Genomic DNA, 19,823 nt, shown 5'->3' with positions numbered 1-19,823 from the left:
TCCCTCTTTCCCCCGTTGTCTGGGCTTCTGCTGCGGCTTTACCTGGCCTCATCCCTTTAACTCTCTCTATAAAGCATCTCCCTGGTTTCCTCATGCCTGTCTTGTGACAGGCTGCCAAGGTTTATCGTCAATAGGACCTGGTTGACTTGACTGCAGGCCATTTGGCACATAGCCCACAGCTACGTCTTGCTTCAGGTAGGGTCAGACTCTTGGCCGTTTAGCTAATACTGTATCGACTCTTCCCAGAGAATCCTGGGCCTATTTCCTCTGCCGCTCACACACGTCCACACACGCGCACACACACGTCCACACACTGGTTGTGCGTCAGGACAACAGCTTAGTCCCAGCAGGATGAGACTCCAGACATGGAGGAGAACTAAAACAATTGAGAGAGGGAGAGAGAGAGAGAGAGAGAGAGAGAGAGAGAGAGAGAGAGAGAGAGAGAGAGAGAGAGAGAGAGAGAGAGAGAGAGAGAGAGAGAGAGAGAGGAGGGGGGCTGCAACCTTCAATCCAGGTTATTTGACAGCATCTCATACGCAACCAAAAATACTGTAAATACTGGCACACACACATACATACTGTATATAAAACATCCCCACCAACACAGACACATACCCAGTGAAGCATACACGCAAAATACATGATGCAAATATATTTAGACAGTAGTGATATAGAGTTCACCCTGAGATGGAGCCTGAAAATCATCCATCCACTTTAGAGAGCACGGGAAGAACACAGGAATGTCAGACAGTATAGACGCAGTCATCTTTGTAAAGCTTGTGTGTGGATGGCACTCTGTTGGCAGGGGAGCGGAGGCCCTCTGCTCCTTCTGTCACTGACTGGAATGTGACAGAGATGGAGGAGGTCCAGGATAGCCCTCAAGACCGGAACACACTCTCTGTGGCAGAGCCTGTACACACTGCTCAGTGTTAAGTGTGTGTGTGTGTGTGTGTGTGTGTGTGTGTGTGTGTGTGTGTGTGTGTGTGTGTGTGTGTGTGTGTGTGTGTGTGTGTGTGTGTGTGTGTGTGTGTGTGTGTGCGTGTGAGAGTGTGAGTGTCACTGGGTGTGGGTTTTGGTGTGGTTTGGCGTGTTTGAGAGAGATATAGAGCCAATACTATATGTGTGTGCTGGTGGAGAGAAGAGAATGATCCTGTCTGTGTTTTTTGTGTGTCTCTCGGTCTAAAGTCAGAGCCATACGGATGTAAATCTCATCCGTAGACCTCTGACGTGAGACAGTACCCACTCATCCTCATCCACTTCTCATCAAGTCCTCGCCCCACACTCACAATATCCACAATCTCCTCCTCAGTATCCTAGTCCAGCTGATCAGTACTGAGAGACAGACTGGGGGCCATGGCACACTGGTGTCCTCTCTCGTTGGACACACACTAGAGTGACTTGAGCTGGTGATTTAATTACACACAGCACAGCAGTGATTAATCCCTATTTACCACTTGAGTAGCTCCAAGTCCACTCGCAGCCTCTCAGCAGTCCTTCACAGCACCACAGAGACCTCCACTCCACAGTAATCAACTGATAACAGTATAGGTGTGCAATAGGGCTGACAACACAGCCATCAGAGCTGAGCGCTGGGTTTGGGAAGGTCATGAGGTGTGAGTTAGAAAAAGAGCAGCAGTCAGAGATCGGGATGGGAGCACGGCTGTAATCCACATTTAATCTTCTGTTTTGGACAATCCAGGGCCTGCGAGTGTGGCCCCTGCCAAGGCCAAAACCCAAATCACTCTCAGTCACACATGTTGGAAGCATTCTTCACGGACTCCCAGCCACACACACTTCTCTATCGCTCCTAAATGTATTCTAAACATGTGCAGTACTGAGAAGTATTCTAAATCTATTTTAACCATGTGCAGTACTGAGAAGTATTCTAAATCTATTCCAAACATGTGCAGTACTGAGAAGTATGCAAGGACCCAGACGTTCTAATTCACAAGACATTTCCCATCACGATTGATGTGTACAGTTAGTGAATCAATGTAAGTAATAACAAATTGCTAGTTGTGCATTTGAGTTTGATGAACATCTACATTTTGGGTGAAGGTTGTGTGTTTACCTGTTTATAGGTTGGAATGTTTGTGTGGGGGGATTATATGTATTTATGTTTGTGTTAGTATTGCTTTGCAAAACCAATCTCCTCCACCACAGTATTCTCTAGAGCAGGAATTCCCAAACGGAGGTACGCAATGCCGTCGGGGGTGCGCCAAATAAAAATGTGATTCACATTTTCTTTTAATAAAATCTAAATATTTATTGTTTTTTAAACTTTTTTTTTTCTTGACATTTTCAAACAGTCCATTTATATTTTCCAATGGGGCTATACATTTAGTAGCCTCGTTTCACTGCCAAAAATAAAATAAAATAATCTAGTGTCCAGCGAAATAACAACATAATGTCAAATACAGGTAGCCTAGTCAAATAATTAACATCCAATCATCATTTACCGTTACTCTCTCGCGGGAATTCAACTATGTAGCCAAACGTAGCTGCTGCTCATGTTGGTATCTGTACTGATGGCACAAGAGCCATGACAGGGAGACCTAGTGGAGTGGTAACGTGCATGCGAGCAGTTGCTCCCGACGCCACTTGGGTACACTGCAGCATCCACCGAGAGGCTCTAGCTGCTAAGGGAATGCCTGACAGTTTGAAAGATGTTTTGGACACTACTGTGAAAATGGTTAACTTTGTTAAAGCAAGACCCCTGAACTCTCATGTATTTTCTGCACAATGCAATGATATGGGCAGCGACCATTTAACACTTTTGGTTATCAAGGGCAAAAGTATTGACACGTTTTTTTTAAATTGAGAGACGAGCTTAAAGTTTTCTTTACTGACCATAATTTTCACTTGTCTGACCGCTTGCATGATGACCAGTTTCTCACATGACTGGCCTATCTGGGTGATGTTTTTTCTCGCCTGAATGATCTGAATCTAGGATTTACAGGGACTCTGCAACTATATTCAATGGGCGGGACAAAATTGAGAACCACTGGTTCTAGAGCAGGGCTTCCCAACCAGGGGTACTAGGACCTTGGCCTATCCACAGTGGGTACTTAAAAAGACTCAGGAGTCCACAGGGTTACTGGTCAAATGCACATGAAGGGGTACTTCAGGGGTACTCAGGGCAGAGCAACAATCAGTTGGTGGTATAATAACCAAAAAAGGTTGTGAACCACTGCAAGGAAACTTGGGATGGCCACTGCAACCACTGCAAGGAAACTTGGGATGGCCACTGCTCTAGAGTGATTGTATCATTTATCAGACTCAGCTTTCACTAAGGTGTGATGCTCCGATCTGTCTCTATTCCCCATCTGAGGCCTAAGGAGATCAGACACATGAAAGCACTGCTCTCTCCTAGTGTGTGTGTGTGTGTGTGTGTGTGTGTGTGTGTGTGTGTGTGTGTGTGTGTGTGTGTGTGTGTGTGTGTGTGTGTGTGTGTGTGTGTGTGTGTGTGTGTGTGTGTGTGTGTGTGAGAGAGAGAGAGAGAGGGGTTGTGTGTGTGCGCACATGTACAATACACGTCCCAAGTGTTTGTAACACAATTTGCTTGGAAAGAGTGGAGATCAATTCAGTATATTATTGCCAGTCAAATGGCTTCTCTCTGTCTCACCCTCTCTCTCTCTGTCTCACTCTCTCTCTGCAGCATGGTGAGTTGAATACTTAATGAAAGATAAGTGAATGTGATAGGTGGAGTGTGAAGTCGTTGTCACATTTAGCATGCGGTTATTCATGTTTGGCTGCTAACGGTGTGTGGCTTACTCAGTTTTGGCAGTGGAAACATTTGCCTGAGAGTGTGAGAGTAAATATAGCATCCGCACCGCAATTTGCTCACCCTTGTGTTTGTATGTTTGGCCATCTGGCTGTATGTCTGTGTGTGTGTTGGGATATGAACTTGTGAGTCAGACGAGGATCTGTATCACAAGTGTCTGTTTATGTTTGTCTATTTGTGTTGGAGGGAGCATGGCGCATGTCGCTTATTGGTCTGTGTAAGGTGTTTCACTGGTGTGTGCGTGCGTGATTAAGTATATATTTGTGTGTGTTTGTGTGTGTGTTTGAGTGAGCTGTCTGGCTCTCTCATCCGCTCCTATCACTTATACTCAACCAAACACAGCAGCTGCTGCTGCCAGCCCTGAGGGACAATGTTGGACACAGTGGACAAACACAGATACACACACACCAATGCCATATCTCCCCATGCCCTTATCATGCCTATAGCCCAAACATTGCAGCAGAATGATAGGATGCAGGTTCTGTTCAGTGAGCGAGAGAGAGAGAGAAGAGAGAGAGAGAGAGAGAGAGAGAGAGAGAGAGAGAGAGAGAGAGAGAGAGAGAGAGAGAGAGAGAGAGAGAGAGGGGAGTCCAGCACCATACGTCACTGTAGAAAAGCATTGAGAGAGGTGGTATAAGACAATGTGTCAGAGATGTATGGGATAGATATGATCTGCACCAGGTGCAAATCAATACCCACAGGCACTTGATCTGTCTAACTCTCACAGTTAGAGCGAGAGCGCTGGTGCCTTTGTACAGTCAGTGGACCTCATTATGAGTCTATGGAAGCTTAGAACAAAGGAAAAAGGCTCCTAACAAACTGATACAACCTTTCATATGCGTCTTGCTACGTCAGATAATGAAAGCTCAATGTTCTGTTGTTGTTGAGAGCCCAATGCTGGTGTGAGGCCTATACGACGAGGCCTTTACTTAATCTTTGACAAACCATGGTATGGCTCTTTGAGAAGGCTGAATCTATGGCTCCATGACTGTTTGAGGTGTTGACATGGGTTAAGATTGTAAGATAATAATTGAGTGGCCTAAGAGTGGTCTGGGACACTGTGTCTATTCTAGTCTTTCTCTTTGAGTTTTACGGTCATTTAAGGTCAGTCTTACAGTCATTTAAGGTCAGTCTTACGGTCATTTATAAACCCCTGTTAGTCATAAGTGCTGACTCATGGACTGAACCCTCGTTAACAGCCCAGCCTCTCAACAGCCAGATTCACTGACCTCTCCTCTCTCGGCCTGAATAATCTTTCTTAACCCTCTTTTTCCACTCTTTTTCTCCATCCCTCTTTCACTTTCTCTCTCTCTCTCTCTCTCTCTCTATCTCTCGCTCTCTCTCTCTCTCTCTCTCTCTCTCTCTCTCTCTCTCTCTCTCCCTCTCTCTCTCTCTCTCTCTCTCTCTCTCTCTCTCTCTCTCCCTCTCTCTCTCCCCTCTCTCTCTCCCTCTCTCTCTCTCTCTCTCTCTCTCTCTCTCTCTCTCTCTCTCTCTCTCCTCTCTCTCTCTCTCTCTTAATATTCCTAATGGTCTGTTGATTGTTTACCCAGCTGTTTGGGACAGTAAAAAGTAGAGTGCTGCAGCTACAACCTCTTCTCATCTATTTGTTGGTAAATATATACATCTACTGTACAATTAGCTTCGGTTAGCGAAGATGGAGGAGACTGAAACGAAAACATATTCTTAAAGTACTCTACTTTCTCTTTCAGAATATCGTTCGGTGAATCATGAGTGACTCCATCATTTGTAAAAAGTTTCAATACAACATATTTGGTAGCATTTCTTTGCTGAAGATTGGGAAAAAAATTGTGCATTTTTTCTCATATTCCATCCAGTTTGCTTTATTTTTATAATATATTACACTGGATCTTCCTTGAATAAGTTCCTCCATTTCTTTTTGTTTTTCCTCTAACTTATTCTGTGTCTCAGTACAGTTTTTATTGCTATCTAACTGTACTGTTAGTCCTTCAATTTCCTTTGTTAATATGGACTCAATGATCTAAATCTTTTGTTTTATAGATGAGTACTGAATTGCATTGCCTCTAAAGGCACATTTAAAAGTGTCCCATACAGTATGGGGATCTTCTGTACCTATGTTATGTCAGAAATACAATTTCCAATATCCTCGCCTACGTGGAAATTCCATACGAATCACCTTTATTTCTAAAGACATTTTTTCATCAGCCGATGTCACAAAGTGCTATACAGAAACCCAGCCTAAATTCCCAAACAGCGAGCAATGCAGATGTAGAAGCACGTAAGCATGTAAGAGTAATATATATGCCAATTATGTGATGGTCTGACCGCATTCTGTCCCCTATCAACACTTTTTAAACTTTTGGTGCCAGAGAGAGAATGTCATAAGAAAGTAATCAAGACGACTAGCTTGATTAAGCCTCCGCCATGTATATCTCACTAGGTCAGGATATTTAAACCTCCATATATCCACTAATTCCAATATATCCATGACATTCATGATTTCCTTTAGTGCCTGAGGGTGATAGTTTGAAGTGTGATTTCCTTTACGGTCCATATAGGTATTTAAAACCATATTAAAATCTCCCACCATAATAATAGAGTATAGTGTTGCTTGTAGAGTTTATATATTTTTAAATATATTTTCAAAGAAGCTTGGATCATCATTATTTGGACCGTATATATTAATGAGCCAAATCTGTTTATGGTCCAATAACATATTTAAAATCATCCATCTGCCTTGAGGATCTGTTTGGACAATTTGCACATTTGGATCAAATGTTAATTAATATCATTACCCCTTTTTGAATTTCTTTACCCACGGGAGAAATATATTTCGCCCCCCCAGTTCTTTTTCCACAAACGTCATCTAAAATTTTTGAATGAGTTTCCTGTAAACAATAGACATTAGATTCTTTTTCTTTTAACCAGGTACATACTGATCGTCTTTTTGTAACGTCTGCTTCCAACTCACACTCTCAAACACCTAGATCCCCTGAACGCAGCTCACTCTCCAGATCCCAATCACCTGAATTCTGATCACCTGTTCACACACCTGTATGTCATTATCACACACTATTTAGTTCAGTTCTTTGCACCCCATCACTGTGAGGTATTGTTTGTTTTGTGACACACTTGTATTTGGAGTGCTGGTTTGCTTGTAATTTAATCCTCCTGTGTATGATAGTTTTGCCTGCCTCACTAATGATGCCTATTCCCTGCCTGTACCTTAGCCTGTCGGATTTCCTGTTTTCAACCACTTGCCTGATAGTGACCATATTCCCAAACATCTCCATGCAGTCAGACCTTTGATTTTGTGCCTCTAGGGCCACAATAATATGCCCCCTCTCTGAATGTCCGAGTGTGACCCCCTCCCCATGGGTTACTGCAGCTAGTGTTGCCAGCACTGCCACTGCCTGGGTGGGGGCACCCCACCGGAATCCCCACCGGCTAGGTACAAGTTCGTCAAGGTTCTCATTAGCATCTTTGACAATTTCCTTTTATATTATGCTCTCCCATCAGGGGGCTCTGGCTTTGCAGGACCAACCCTGCCAGACTGGCTCAGAATCATGAGGGGACGCATTGACCACATTTAGGTTGCATACAGGCCGCTTACAGCAGGCCCATAAAACAAATAGGAACTTCTCCTTAGTATCTGGGTCATTCAGGTGGGTGTCTAGGGTATAGGGTTGTGGACCATTCCCTCAATATAGGACCATAAATAAATAAATTAACATTTATTTTAAAAATGTAGCTCCACATGATAGGACAATAAATAAATTAGATGTATAATTTATTTTAAAATGCAGTTCCACCGTGATAAGACAATAAATAAATAAGATGTATAATTCATTATAAAATGTATATCCCTCATCTGCACAAAATTGAAAGCTCTCTCACAACCCCTGCTCACAGGCATACATTGGTTCTGGGATATGCAACCATTTCCTTTCCCAGTCACTTAACGCCACACTTTCCCAAACACCAAAAAACACACATCACCCCATCCATCTCAACACATCCACACATACCCACATACTGAGCCTTCTGTCTGCTGTGTGTTTATCTCCACCCTGTTGAATTAGTGCTTTTGTGTTCCAATTAGTTCTATTTGAAGATAGATAGAAAAGCTAAACTCAGCAAAAAAAGAAACGTACTCTCACTGTCAACTGCGTTTATTTTCAGCAAACTTAACATGTGTAAATATTTGTATGAACATAAGAAGATAGCCATGGAGAATAGCCATGGAGTAGTCTTTGTGTCTCTGAACAATTGATTATCAATATACAGTTTGCAGAGCTAAGCGTTTCCCTTTCAATCTATTTTCCTTGAAAATTGGACACAGAACTTTGCGCCGTTCTGCAATTTCCTTCGGGAACTGATCATTCATGCCTATTTTCGTGCCAGCAAGTCATTTAACCAGGCTTTTAACCATTATTTTATCTTCAAAGAAAGCAAATTTGGCAACGATTTGCCGTTCATACCTCTGCTCGAAGTGGTGTACATGTTCGAGATGGATTTTGTCAATAGCTTCGTGTGGGATCTGAAGCGCTGTAAGGAGGAACTCTCTAACTACACATTCAGGAACTTCTCCTTCTTTCTCTTGGATACCTCTAAGTACCAAATGATCTCTCATGGATCTAGTCTGTATGTCAAGTAAGGCTTCTCTTAGAACGATGTTCTCCTTTTAAAGTTCATTAACTTCGGTTGCAATCTTATTGACTGTCCCTTTTAGCTTGTTTGTGTCTTTCTCCAATGTCGCAGCTTTTTCATTACTCATCCCGAGGCCTTCAACTCTTTTATATCCTTACCGAATAGTTCAAGTATACCCAGTTCGTCATTTATTGATTTGAACAGATCGGTTTCGACCTTTACCTTTCCCGGTGGTGAAAAGATTAAATTGTCTGTGTCTGTAGAAGAGTCACGTTTTCGTTTTGAGATTGGTTCTCCTGTCTTACTTTCTGTCATGATGAGATAGGTTCCCCTGTCTTACTCTCCGTCATGTTGAGATAGGTTCCCCTGTCTTACTCTCCGTCATGTTGAGATAGGTTCCTCTGTCTTACTCTCCGTCATGTTTGGGTGTTGCTTGTTTTGCTAATATTTGTCAATACATTTCTCTAGTCTTAAAATTTGTTTTGTGTTGTTATCCAGATTGAAGGTTATTACCCACCAAATTGTGAAGTGCTAATATTTATTCTAACTTACCGATATTGAATATTGCGTTTTTATCTTGAGGTGATCTACATTGCTGTGTTCAGTCCGCCATCTTGCTCCTGTCACTACTCATTTAGTGTCTGGCTCAACCTCTTCTAATCTTAGTGACCGTGTTGTGGTGTTTCACCAGGACATCTGGATACAGCCAGTCAGACAGACCCCCATTGAGAGAAAAACACTCAGAATGTAACACTTGTGTATAGGAGATCTTACACCTTTTCACAGTGACATGGTTTATCCAAACACTCATCCATACACTCATACACATAAGACAAGGGTTTATCTGTATGACTTTAACAGTGATGACAGGAAGATTAGCATTTAAAGGATTGTAAGGTCGGGAATAACAGAAAGAAAAGATGAAACGTGTGAGAGGAGGATTGGGTTTTGGGAGGAAGGAGTGAAAAGAGAGATCGGTGGGATTGGCACGCTGGAGAAGTTGGCTCTGCACGGGTGAATCCCGGATTCAACTGTACCGGGCAGATGGCATGGTGGCGGTGGGCTTATGGTATGGGCAGGCATAAGCTACGGACAATGAACACAATCAGATTTAATATTGCAGATAGATTTTAGCTTCCATCAATGTAATTGTCTGCATCATTTCCAATCCTAAATATATTTTTTTGTAAGTATGTACATATACATACAGTACTAGTCAAAAGTTTGGACACACCTACTCATTCAAGGGTTTTTCTTTATTTTACTATCTTCTACAATGTGGAATAATAGTGAAGACATCAAAACTATGAAATAACACATATGGAATTATGTAGTAACCAAAAAAGTGTTAAACACATTTTAGATTCTTCAAAGCAGCCACCCTTTGCCTTGATGACAGCTTTGCACCATCTTGGAATTCTCTCAACCAGCTTCATGAGGAATGCCTTTCCAACAGTCTTGAACGAGTTCCCACATATGCTGAGCACTTGTTGGCTGCTTTTCCTTCACTATGCGGTACGACTCATCCCAAACCCTCACAATTGGGTTGAGGTGTGAGGTGTGTTTTGGGTCATTGTCCTGTTGAAAAACAAATTATAGTCCCAAGCGCAATCCAGATCCAATGGCATATCGCTGCAGAATTCTGTGGGAGCCATGCTGGTTAAGTGTGTCTTGAATTCTAAATAAATCACCAACAGTGTCACCAGCAAAGCACCAGCACACCTCCTCCTCCATGCTTCACGGTGGGAACCACACATGCAGAGATCATCTGTTCACCTACTTTGCATCTCACAAAGACACAGTGTTTGGAATCACAAATCTCAAATTTGGACTAATCGTGTTTCTTGGCCCAAGCAAGTCTCTTCTTCTTACTGGTGTCCTTTAGTAGTGGTTTCTTTAGTAGTGGTTTCTTTAGTAGTGGTTTCTTTAGTAGTGGTTTCTTTGCAGCAATTCAACCATGAAGGCCTGATTCACGCAGCCTCCTCTTTACAGTTGATGTTGAGAGGTGTCTGCTACTTGAACTCTGTGAAGCATTTATTTGGGCTGCCATCTGAGGTGCAGTTAACTCTAGTGAACTTATCCTCTGCAGTAGAGGTAACTATGGGTCTTCCTTTCCTGTGGCGGTTCTCATGAGAGCCAGTTTCATCATAGCGCTTGATGGTTTTTGCGAATGCACTTGAAGAAACTTTCAAAGTTCTTGACATATTCAGAATTGAGTTCTTGACATATTCAGAATTGACTGACCATGTCTTAAAGTAATGATGGACTGTCATTTCTCTTTGCTTATTTGAGCTATTCTTGCCACGATATGGACTTGGTCTTTTACCAGATAGGACTATCTTCTGTATACCACCCCTACCTTGTCACAACACGACTGATTGGCTCAAACGCATTAAGAAGGAAAGAAATTCCACATATGAACTTTTAACAAGGCACACCTGTTAATTGAAATGCATTCCAGGTGACTACTTCATGAAGCTGGTTGAGAGAATGCCAAGAGTTTGCAAAGCTGTCATCAATGCAAATGGTGGCTACTATGAAAAATCTCAGATATGTTTAGATTTTTTAGACGTTTTTTTTGGTTACTACATGATTCCATGTGTTATTTCATAGTTTTGATGTCTTCACTATTATTCTATAATGTAGAAATTGTAAAAATAAAGAAAAACCCTGGAATGAGTAGGTGTGTCCAAACTTTTGGCTTGTACTGTATATATATATTTTGTATATATCTTTTCCTTTATTATGTTCCCCTAACCCTACCACTCCTCCCCTAATTGGACCAAACTAATGGACAACAACACTTAGGGTTCTACTTCGCAAGTGTCGCAGTGGTCTAAGGCACTGCATCTCAGCGCTTGAGGCATCTCTACAGACACCCTGGTTCAAATCTGTATCACAACCAGCCGTGATTGGGAGTCCCATAGGGTGGCGCATAATGGACCCAGCGTCGTCCGGATTTGGCCGGGGTAGGCCGTCATTGTAAATAAGAATTTGTTTTGAACTGACTTGCCTAGTTAAATAAAGTTGACATTTATACATACTATATACATTTTACAGACACAATGTATTTTACAATAGTTCTCTTTTTTGAGTTTTTAATCTCATCCTTCAGCTACCCTAAACCCCTCCCATCTATCTCTGAACACCATCTAGTAGATTTTTATTTGCCATATATTTTTCAACTGTGCTATGATGTTTCACAAAAGTTCTGAACCTTTCCAATTGCATTTTATCTATGGCTATTTGAGTGCCCATAGATACCGTGACGAGATCCTGAGGCCCATAACCGTGCCATTCTTCCCCCGCCATCACCTCATGTTTTAGCATGATATTGCACGGCCCCATGTCGCAAGGATCTGTACACAATTCCTGGAAGCTGACAATGTCCCAGTTCTTCCATAGCCTGTATACCCACCAGGCATGTCACCCATTGAGCATGTGTGGGATGCTCTGGATCAATGTGTAAGACAGCATGTTCCAGTTCCCACCAAATCCAGAAACCTTGCACGGCCATTGAAGAGGAGTGGGACAACATTCTACAGGCCCCAATCAACAGCCTGATCAACTCTATGCAAAGTAGATGTGTCGCGCTGCATGAGGCAAATGGTGGTCACACCAGATACTGACTGGTTTTCTGATCTGTGACCAATTGATGCATATCTGTATTCCCAGTCATGTGAAATCCATAGATTAGGGCCTAGTGAATTTATTTCCATTGACTGATTTCCTTATATGAACTGTAACTCAATAAAACTTTTGAAATTGTTACATGTTGCGTTTATATTTTTGTTCAGTGTAGTTTTTGGTAAAAACATTTTTAAAGACTGTAAAATCACCAGGAATTCAGCAAAACAATAATAATTTAGGAAGTCTGTTCCCAATTATTCCCACAAATAAAATAAAAAGAGGTATGTGATCGTGTCTCAATGTAAGAGATATAACGGTTGTTATTTTCAAATACAATCTCGTTTTGGGCTTAGGTGTTGTCAATTTAGGGTGGAAAACGTTTTCTAATTATTTTCCAGCCCTACGACCATTCCCTCCGATCTAGTTGCCTACCCCTGATGTAAGGGGAAGAAGAGACTGTAAACACTCTAGGGGCCAATGTATCTGAAATGAGGACGGTAATAAATAGACCTGTGGGGAACTCCGCAAGGTATGGGCCCTCTAATACACACACACACACACACACACACACACACACACACACACACACACACACACACACACACACACACACACACACACACACACACACACACACACACACACACACACACACACACACACACACACACACCAATGTACTCTCTCAGTGCTCTCCCCCCTAAATAGCCATTACCTCACAGCTCCCTGACTCCAATACTCTCACTGGAGCTGAACACAGACCTGTGGAAGCCCTCACACTGATTCAACTGAACGATCAGTGGTTAAAAGAAGTCGGAGCTACATGGAGCCATGCTCCAGCAAAGGGAAAATCATATTTTTATCCAAAATAACATGTCCATCCAACTCTAAACAATCACTTTATCCAACTCAAAAAAAGTATGTTTATCCAACTCAAAAAATGATGTTTATCCAACTCAAAAAATGATGTTTATCCAATTCAAAAAATGATGTTTATCCAACTCAAATGACTGCACTGAAATGTGTTTAGATGACCTGTACTTTAGTATAAGCTATGTGTTTGTGTGTTTATACACTGATTCATGTCTACCATACACTGTAGATGTGTTTATGTGTTTATACACTGATTCATGTCTACCATACACTGTAGATGTGTTTATGTGTTTATACACTGATTCATGTCTACTATACACTGTAGATGTGTTTATGTGTTTATACACTGATTCATGTCTACTATACACTGTAGATGTGTTTATGTGTTTATACACTGATTCATGTCTACCATACACTGTAGATGTGTTTATGTGTTTATACACTGATTCATGTCTACTATACACTGTAGATGTGTTTGTGTTTATACACTGATTCATGTCTACTATACACTGTAGATGTGTTTATGTGTTTATACACTGATTCATGTCTACCATACACTGTAGATGTGTTTATGTGTTTATACACTGATTCATGTCTACCATACACTGTAGATGTGTTTGTGCGTGTTTGGAGCACAGGGGGTCTAGTCCTCTTCCCCTTCCTCATCGGTGACACAGATGCATATTGATTTCAGAGAGCCTGCTGAGAAACCATGCTGAATGACAGTACAGGAAGAGAACATGGTACACACACACACACACAAACACACACACACACACACACACACACACAAAGACCCCCAATCTTTTGCTCACACACATATGCTGCCCTTCTAACCCAAAGCTGCCCACGCAGCAAAAGCACACAAACAGTGTGTACTATACTATGCTATGTCTAATACCCAATGACATTGCCCTGAGGCAAAACACAGAGAATGCCATGCCATTGATGCTAGCTCCTCTACCAATAGTAAGTATGGTAGACCCTGTTTCCGGAAGCCATAGTTTGGTCTGGTTGTTTCAGCGCTACTATGATTAATAAGTAACTACAACAAATCCATCAGGTAAGAATATCATACTGATTGGTGTCCAACCACATGGTTTCCACCAGGTTTAACCTGACAGGAGCATGGGTTCCCTCGCATGGGTTCCTCGCATGGGTTCCCTCGCATGGGTTCCCTCGCATGGGTTCCTCGCATGGGTTCCCTCGCATGGGTTCCCTCACATGGGTTCCCTCGCATGGGTTCCTCGCATGGGTTCCTCACATGGGTTCCCTCGCATGGGTTCCCTGCATGTTCCATTTCCTACTCCTTTATCCAAGTCTAACGCAACTCAAAATAATAAGTTCATCAAATTGTATCTAATAATAATTTGATCTACCTCAAAACAATATGTTTTACCAACTCCTACTCCCCTTGTCAGTTGCTGTCTACAATGTTTTCCACCAACTGTACAAAATGTTCATCAGTCATGAAGCTGGGTTATAGCCAAGACATTATGATCTCTGCCTGTTTTGAGGATCTTCCTTCCAACAATGGGTATCAGTGTCGAGATCAGAGGTTGGTTGTGGCCAGTGTTCAGTCACGCTCTCTCTCTCAGCCTGCATATCAATGGAAGGAAGCCACTATCTGATCTCAGCCAGGAATTGTATTTATAATAATATGATAAATCATATGCAAATCACACACACACACACACACACACACACACACACACACACACACACACACACACACACACACACACACACACACACACACACACACACACACACACACACACACACACACACACACACACTGCATTGGGAAAGGAGTGTGGCATCTCTCCTGCAAATGTACACAAACACATCTGCGTGTGTTAATACTAATGCGATTAATGTGATTTGTGTTGAAAAGCAGCCAGTTTGTTTTCGTGTCGTCCCGAGGGAATGCACAGTGGCATCACCAGGGGGAATAAGGGAGCCATGATGCTTCCTTCCTTATTTCCTCGCATCTTCAGACAGTGACCAATGAAGAGCCCCAAACCACAGTAGAAGGACCAATCAGAGACTTGTGCTCAGGGGGATTCCCAGTTTCCACAATGTTTTTAAATAACGATGATACCAAGGTCAGATGTCATGTCATGGAGAGCCATCGCTCTTTATGGCGGCTGAACAATTGTGAATATTAGAAAAAAGGGTTCCAAAGGGGTCTTAAGTTTTCCCTATAGGAGAACCCTTTCTGGTTCTAGGTCGAACCCTTTTGGGTTTCAAGTAGAACTCTTTGGAAAGGGCTCTACATGGAACCCAAAAAGGTTCTACCTGGAACCAAAAGGGTACGTCCTAGAACCAAAAAGGGTTCTTCAAAGGGTTCTCCTATGGGGACAGGTGATGAACTCTTTTAGGTTCTAGATAGCAATTTTCTTCTAAGAGTGTAGCAATGGATGAAAAGCAAACATGACCAAATGAGTCGGCTACGGAACAGTACAGACAATTGCTTTAACTCTAACTCCAATAAGCCCTCTTGCTGAAGTTCCTATTACCATCTTACGCTTTAATACAATTGTCAGAGAGAGAGAGAGAGAGAGAGAGAGAGAGAGAGAGAGAGAGAGAGAGAGAGAGAGAGAGAGAGAGAGAGAGAGAGAGAGAGAGAGAGAGAGAGAGAGAGAGAGAGAGAGAGAGAGAGAGAGAGAGAGAGAGAGAGAGAGAGAGAGAGAGAGAGAGAGAGAGAGAGAGAGAGAGAGAGAGAGAGAGAGAGAGAGAGAGAGAGAGAGAGAGAGAGAGAGAGAGAGAGAGAGAGAGAGAGAGAGAGAGAGAGGAGAGAGGGAGACCGTACACTGGTTCTGTAACCATATAAATATAACTACTAGAACAAACACTAGAATGGGGAAATCAGAACAATTACTTGAAAAGGGGATTACCTTTCTAGTAATTGTATTTCTATGACTGTAACCGGCCTCTGCAGACTAAAGCAATGGCGCCTGCCTCTGTCTGTTAGAGTGTGAATAACACTTTGCTCTCACTCCTTCTAGCGTGTGTGACTAATTCAGATGATCAGTGTGGATCATGAATGAGTAGGGGAGGCGTGATCATTCATAGCACTGCTACCAGATACAGGCTGACTGGTCTGTTTCCTAATGGAAGCACACATCTGGGGAAGCCAGGGGTCAGGCAGCCAGGGGTCAGGCACTACACATATTACACTCTAATTCTATAGTGCTAGTCCTGGAGGAACATTCATATAGACATAGCGATATACACTGATTATGATAGTGTTATGTATGGGTTATGAATGTGTTATGAAGTCCTTATGTAGGTACCCTTCAAACAATGTGTCACTCTATAATGAATATGCTGAATAGCTGATAATGTAATTTATACACTCAAAGTATCTAATATTGTATGACAAATTATGGACCACCAGCTTTTGGGCCCAGTACTGTATTATGAAGTAGACTACAGTAGATACTGTCTCTCTCTCTCTCTCTCTCTCTCTCTCTCTCTCTTTCTCTCTGTCTCTGTCTCTGTCTCTCTCTCTCTCTATATATATATATCTATCTCTGTCTCTCTCTCTCTCTCTCTCTCTCTCTCTCTCTCTCTCTCTCTCTCTCTCTCATTTCACTTTTAAGCCTCCACTACATTAGGACAACCAATGACATAAGACCCTCACAATTAATTTGTGATGTAATTCAGAACACATATGTAATATAATGATATACTAACTCCCAATCTAGATATGAATGAGATGTGTCTTTACTCAGTAACAACATGTACATCCCAAATGACACCCTATTCCCTTTATAGTATCCTACTTATGACTATGGTCCATAGGGCTCGGTTCAAAAGTAGTACACCGAATGTACAAAACATTAGGAACACCTGCTCTTTCCATGACATAGACTGGCCAGCTGAATCCAGGTGAAAGCTGTGATCCCTTATTGATGTCCACTTCAAACAGTTTAGATGAGGGGGAGGAGACAGGTTAAAGTAGACTTTTTAAGGTTTGAGACATGGATTGTGCATGTGTTCCATTCAGAGGGTGAATGGGGCAAGACAAAAGGCGTAAGTGCCTTTGAATGAGGTTTGTGTCAAGAACTGCAATGCTACTGGGTTTTTCACGCTCAACATTTTTCCGTGTGTATCTAGAATGGTCCACCACCCAAAGGACATCCAGCCAACTTGACACAACTGTGGGATGCAATGGAGTGAACAATGGACCAGCATCCCTGTGGAACACTTTCGACACCTTGTAGAAACCGTGACCTGATGAATTGAGGCTGTTCCGAGGGCAAAAGGGGAAGTTGCAACTCAATATTAGGGAGATGTGGATAGGCAAGCCAAATGAGAACACTTTCTACTGCAGTCTTGGAGCATTCATTTATCTTTATGCAGATGTCAGGGAGGACCAATGACCACACTGCCCATAATGAGGACACAACCAACCCTACAGCCTTCTGTAGTGACTTCCCAGAGGACTAGACACTATAGCAGAGGACTAGACACCATTTCCTGTTGCATGCAGCTCTGTGAAAACAAGCTCTCTGACGACTACCACACATAGAACATCACACTCTATCAAAGAGTAAGAGAAAGTGTGAGAGAGAAAGGAGCGAGAGAGAGTGTGTGTGTGTGTGTGTGTGTGTGTGTGTGTGTGTGTGTGTGTGTGTGTGTGTGTGTGTGTGTGTGTGTGTGTGTGTGTGTGTGTGTGTGTGTGTGTGTGTCTGTGTGTGTGTGTGTGTGTGTGTGTGTGTGTGTGTGTGTGTGTGTGAGAAAGAGAGAACGAGAGAGAGAGAAGAAAGTGAGAGGAATGGACTGGACGAAAGTCAAACGAGGTCTCTGCATCCTCGTGCTGTTCTAAACTCTAACAGCTGAAGCCCCTCTGACCAATGGCATCTCTCATCCCCCTCGTTCTCCCCCCTTCATTCCCACCCTCCCATCATCATCCCATCACTTTGTCGACAGGATTTAAACAAAGCCTCTCAGCTTCTGATCAGCCACTTTGGACAGGAAGCCACAGACTCAATCAGACCTTATTTGCAACACATAGAGATGACACGCAGAGGGGAAGCTCCATTGAGAGCCTCAAACTGACCATACAGAAGAGAATATCCTCGCAATAAGCCCCTTATCCAATACCTAGCATCATCCCCATCATAACCAATAGCGGATAGTGCCCTTTCCGGCCAACACCAGAGACATTGACTATCAATCTGCCCATTTAAAATGGTAATGTAATGTTTTATTTTATTTTATTTTTATTTTAATGTCATAGCCATTGTGTTTGCGATTGAGCCTTCGGAATGGAAACCTTTTGAATGTCATGTAATTTAACCTCTAGATCAGGCAAATTCAAATCTGGACTTTGAAGCCAGTTCGACGCTGATTTTCATTCTTTCCCACTAACCAGGGACTGATAATGACCTGGGACACCAGGTGCGCGCAATTAATTATCAGGTAGAACAGAATCGGCAGTACTCTGGACCTGCAGGCTCAGATTTGAATACCTCTGCTCTAGATATCAGTATGCTGCTTACCTTCCGATCATGGTGGAATGCTGCTGGACGGCAGCCTCCAGAAGGCGCTCCAGGATGGTCCACTCCCCCATGATGGCCGTGGTTACTCCTCTGGGTACAGGAACCCCGTTGTTGGCCCTCACTCTGGGCTTTGAGGTGCCCTAGGCCCACGTGCGTCTACCCACCGGAGGGGAAGAGAGAGCGCTGCTGCTGGGTGGGACTGGGGGCCGAGGGCGTCCTCTACTACAGCTCACTAGGCCCCCATAGCTGCCTGATGGATATCCCTGGACCCCAGCTGCGCTGACCTGAGATGACTGGACCGGTGCTTCTCTGTATGCCGCTGTGCAGACGCACACATACAAACTCTGTATCTGGTGGCAGAGTTGGTGTCCCTGTTTTCACTTGTTCTGTCCTCACGTGGGTTCTCTCTCTTTGTGAACCTGCCCTCTAGGTGTACCTGGCCTCTCTACCTATCTCTGTCTCCAGCTGCCCTGCTTCTTTCACACAGACAAACACACACACACAGCTGCCCCTGCTCGCTACCACAACACACATAGACACACTCTCTCCCCAGCTGTCGTAATCCCTCAGCCGCTGTGCTATGTCTGATAAAACACCACCCAACACAATGAAACCAAACTCACACACTCTAAATGCCCTGCCATGCACTGAGACTTACAGTGTGCAGGAACAGTGATCCATCGCACCCAGTCTCACAAGCACACTCCTTCACGCTCACACACTCGCACTCGGTCCTCAACAGTCAAAGATCAGCGTCTGTCTTCTCTCTCCACTCCTCCCTCATCCTCCTCTTCCCTCCCTCCACTCTGTCTCTCCTCCGTCCTGTCTCTCTCTCCTTCCCTGTGGCTAGTCTTGTGCTTCTCTGCCTCTCTCTCCCTCTCCCTCTCCTCTCTCCTCGTTGTGTTCACACCGTCAGTGGTGGAGTAGTGTAGCTCTCTCTCTCTCTCTCTCGTTTACTCTCTCGCTCTCCCCCTCTCACTCTGGCAGAGAGCGAGAGTGAATTTCTGCTTTGCTGGTGCTCATAAGGAAAGCTCCTCACTGGTTTCTCTCAGCGTGCTAGAGGAATGATAGCTCTTCTTCTTCTCCCTCCCTCTGCTGCTTCTCTGCCTTCATCTAGTTTCCCCTCACAGTTTGACACTCTGTCTCCACCTTCTCCACCTGCCCACTTCCTCTCTCACTCTCTCTCTTACTCTCTCTCTCTCGCTCACTCTCTCTCTCTCTCTCGCTCTCTCACTCTCTCTCTGTTACTCTCTCTCGCTCTTTCTCTCTCTCTCTCACTCTCTCACTCTCTCTCTCTTACTCTCTCTCTTACTCTCTCTCACTCTCTCTCCTTTCTCTTTCTCTCTCTCTCTCTCTCTCTCTCTCACTCTCTTTCTCTTACTCTCTCGCTCTTT

At 43.3% G+C, this 19,823-nt stretch overlaps 1 protein-coding gene across 1 annotated transcript in view; it reads right to left on the bottom strand.

Moving 5' to 3' along the window:
* LOC112265279 (gap junction delta-2 protein-like) overlaps positions 1-19,608 on the bottom strand; it is a 28,523-nt gene extending 8,915 nt beyond the window's left edge. The window contains exon 1 of the mRNA XM_024442423.2: positions 18,430-19,608. Coding sequence (XP_024298191.1) covers positions 18,430-18,500 — 71 coding nt within the window. The 5' untranslated portion in view covers positions 18,501-19,608. The remainder of the gene's footprint in view (positions 1-18,429) is intronic.
* Positions 19,609-19,823: the final 215 nt, after the last annotated feature.

Source organism: Oncorhynchus tshawytscha, linkage group LG13, assembly GCF_018296145.1.
Source record: "Oncorhynchus tshawytscha isolate Ot180627B linkage group LG13, Otsh_v2.0, whole genome shotgun sequence".
In the NCBI taxonomy this organism is placed as follows: Eukaryota; Metazoa; Chordata; class Actinopteri; order Salmoniformes; family Salmonidae; genus Oncorhynchus; species Oncorhynchus tshawytscha.
This window is presented reverse-complemented; position numbering and strand designations above follow the sequence as displayed.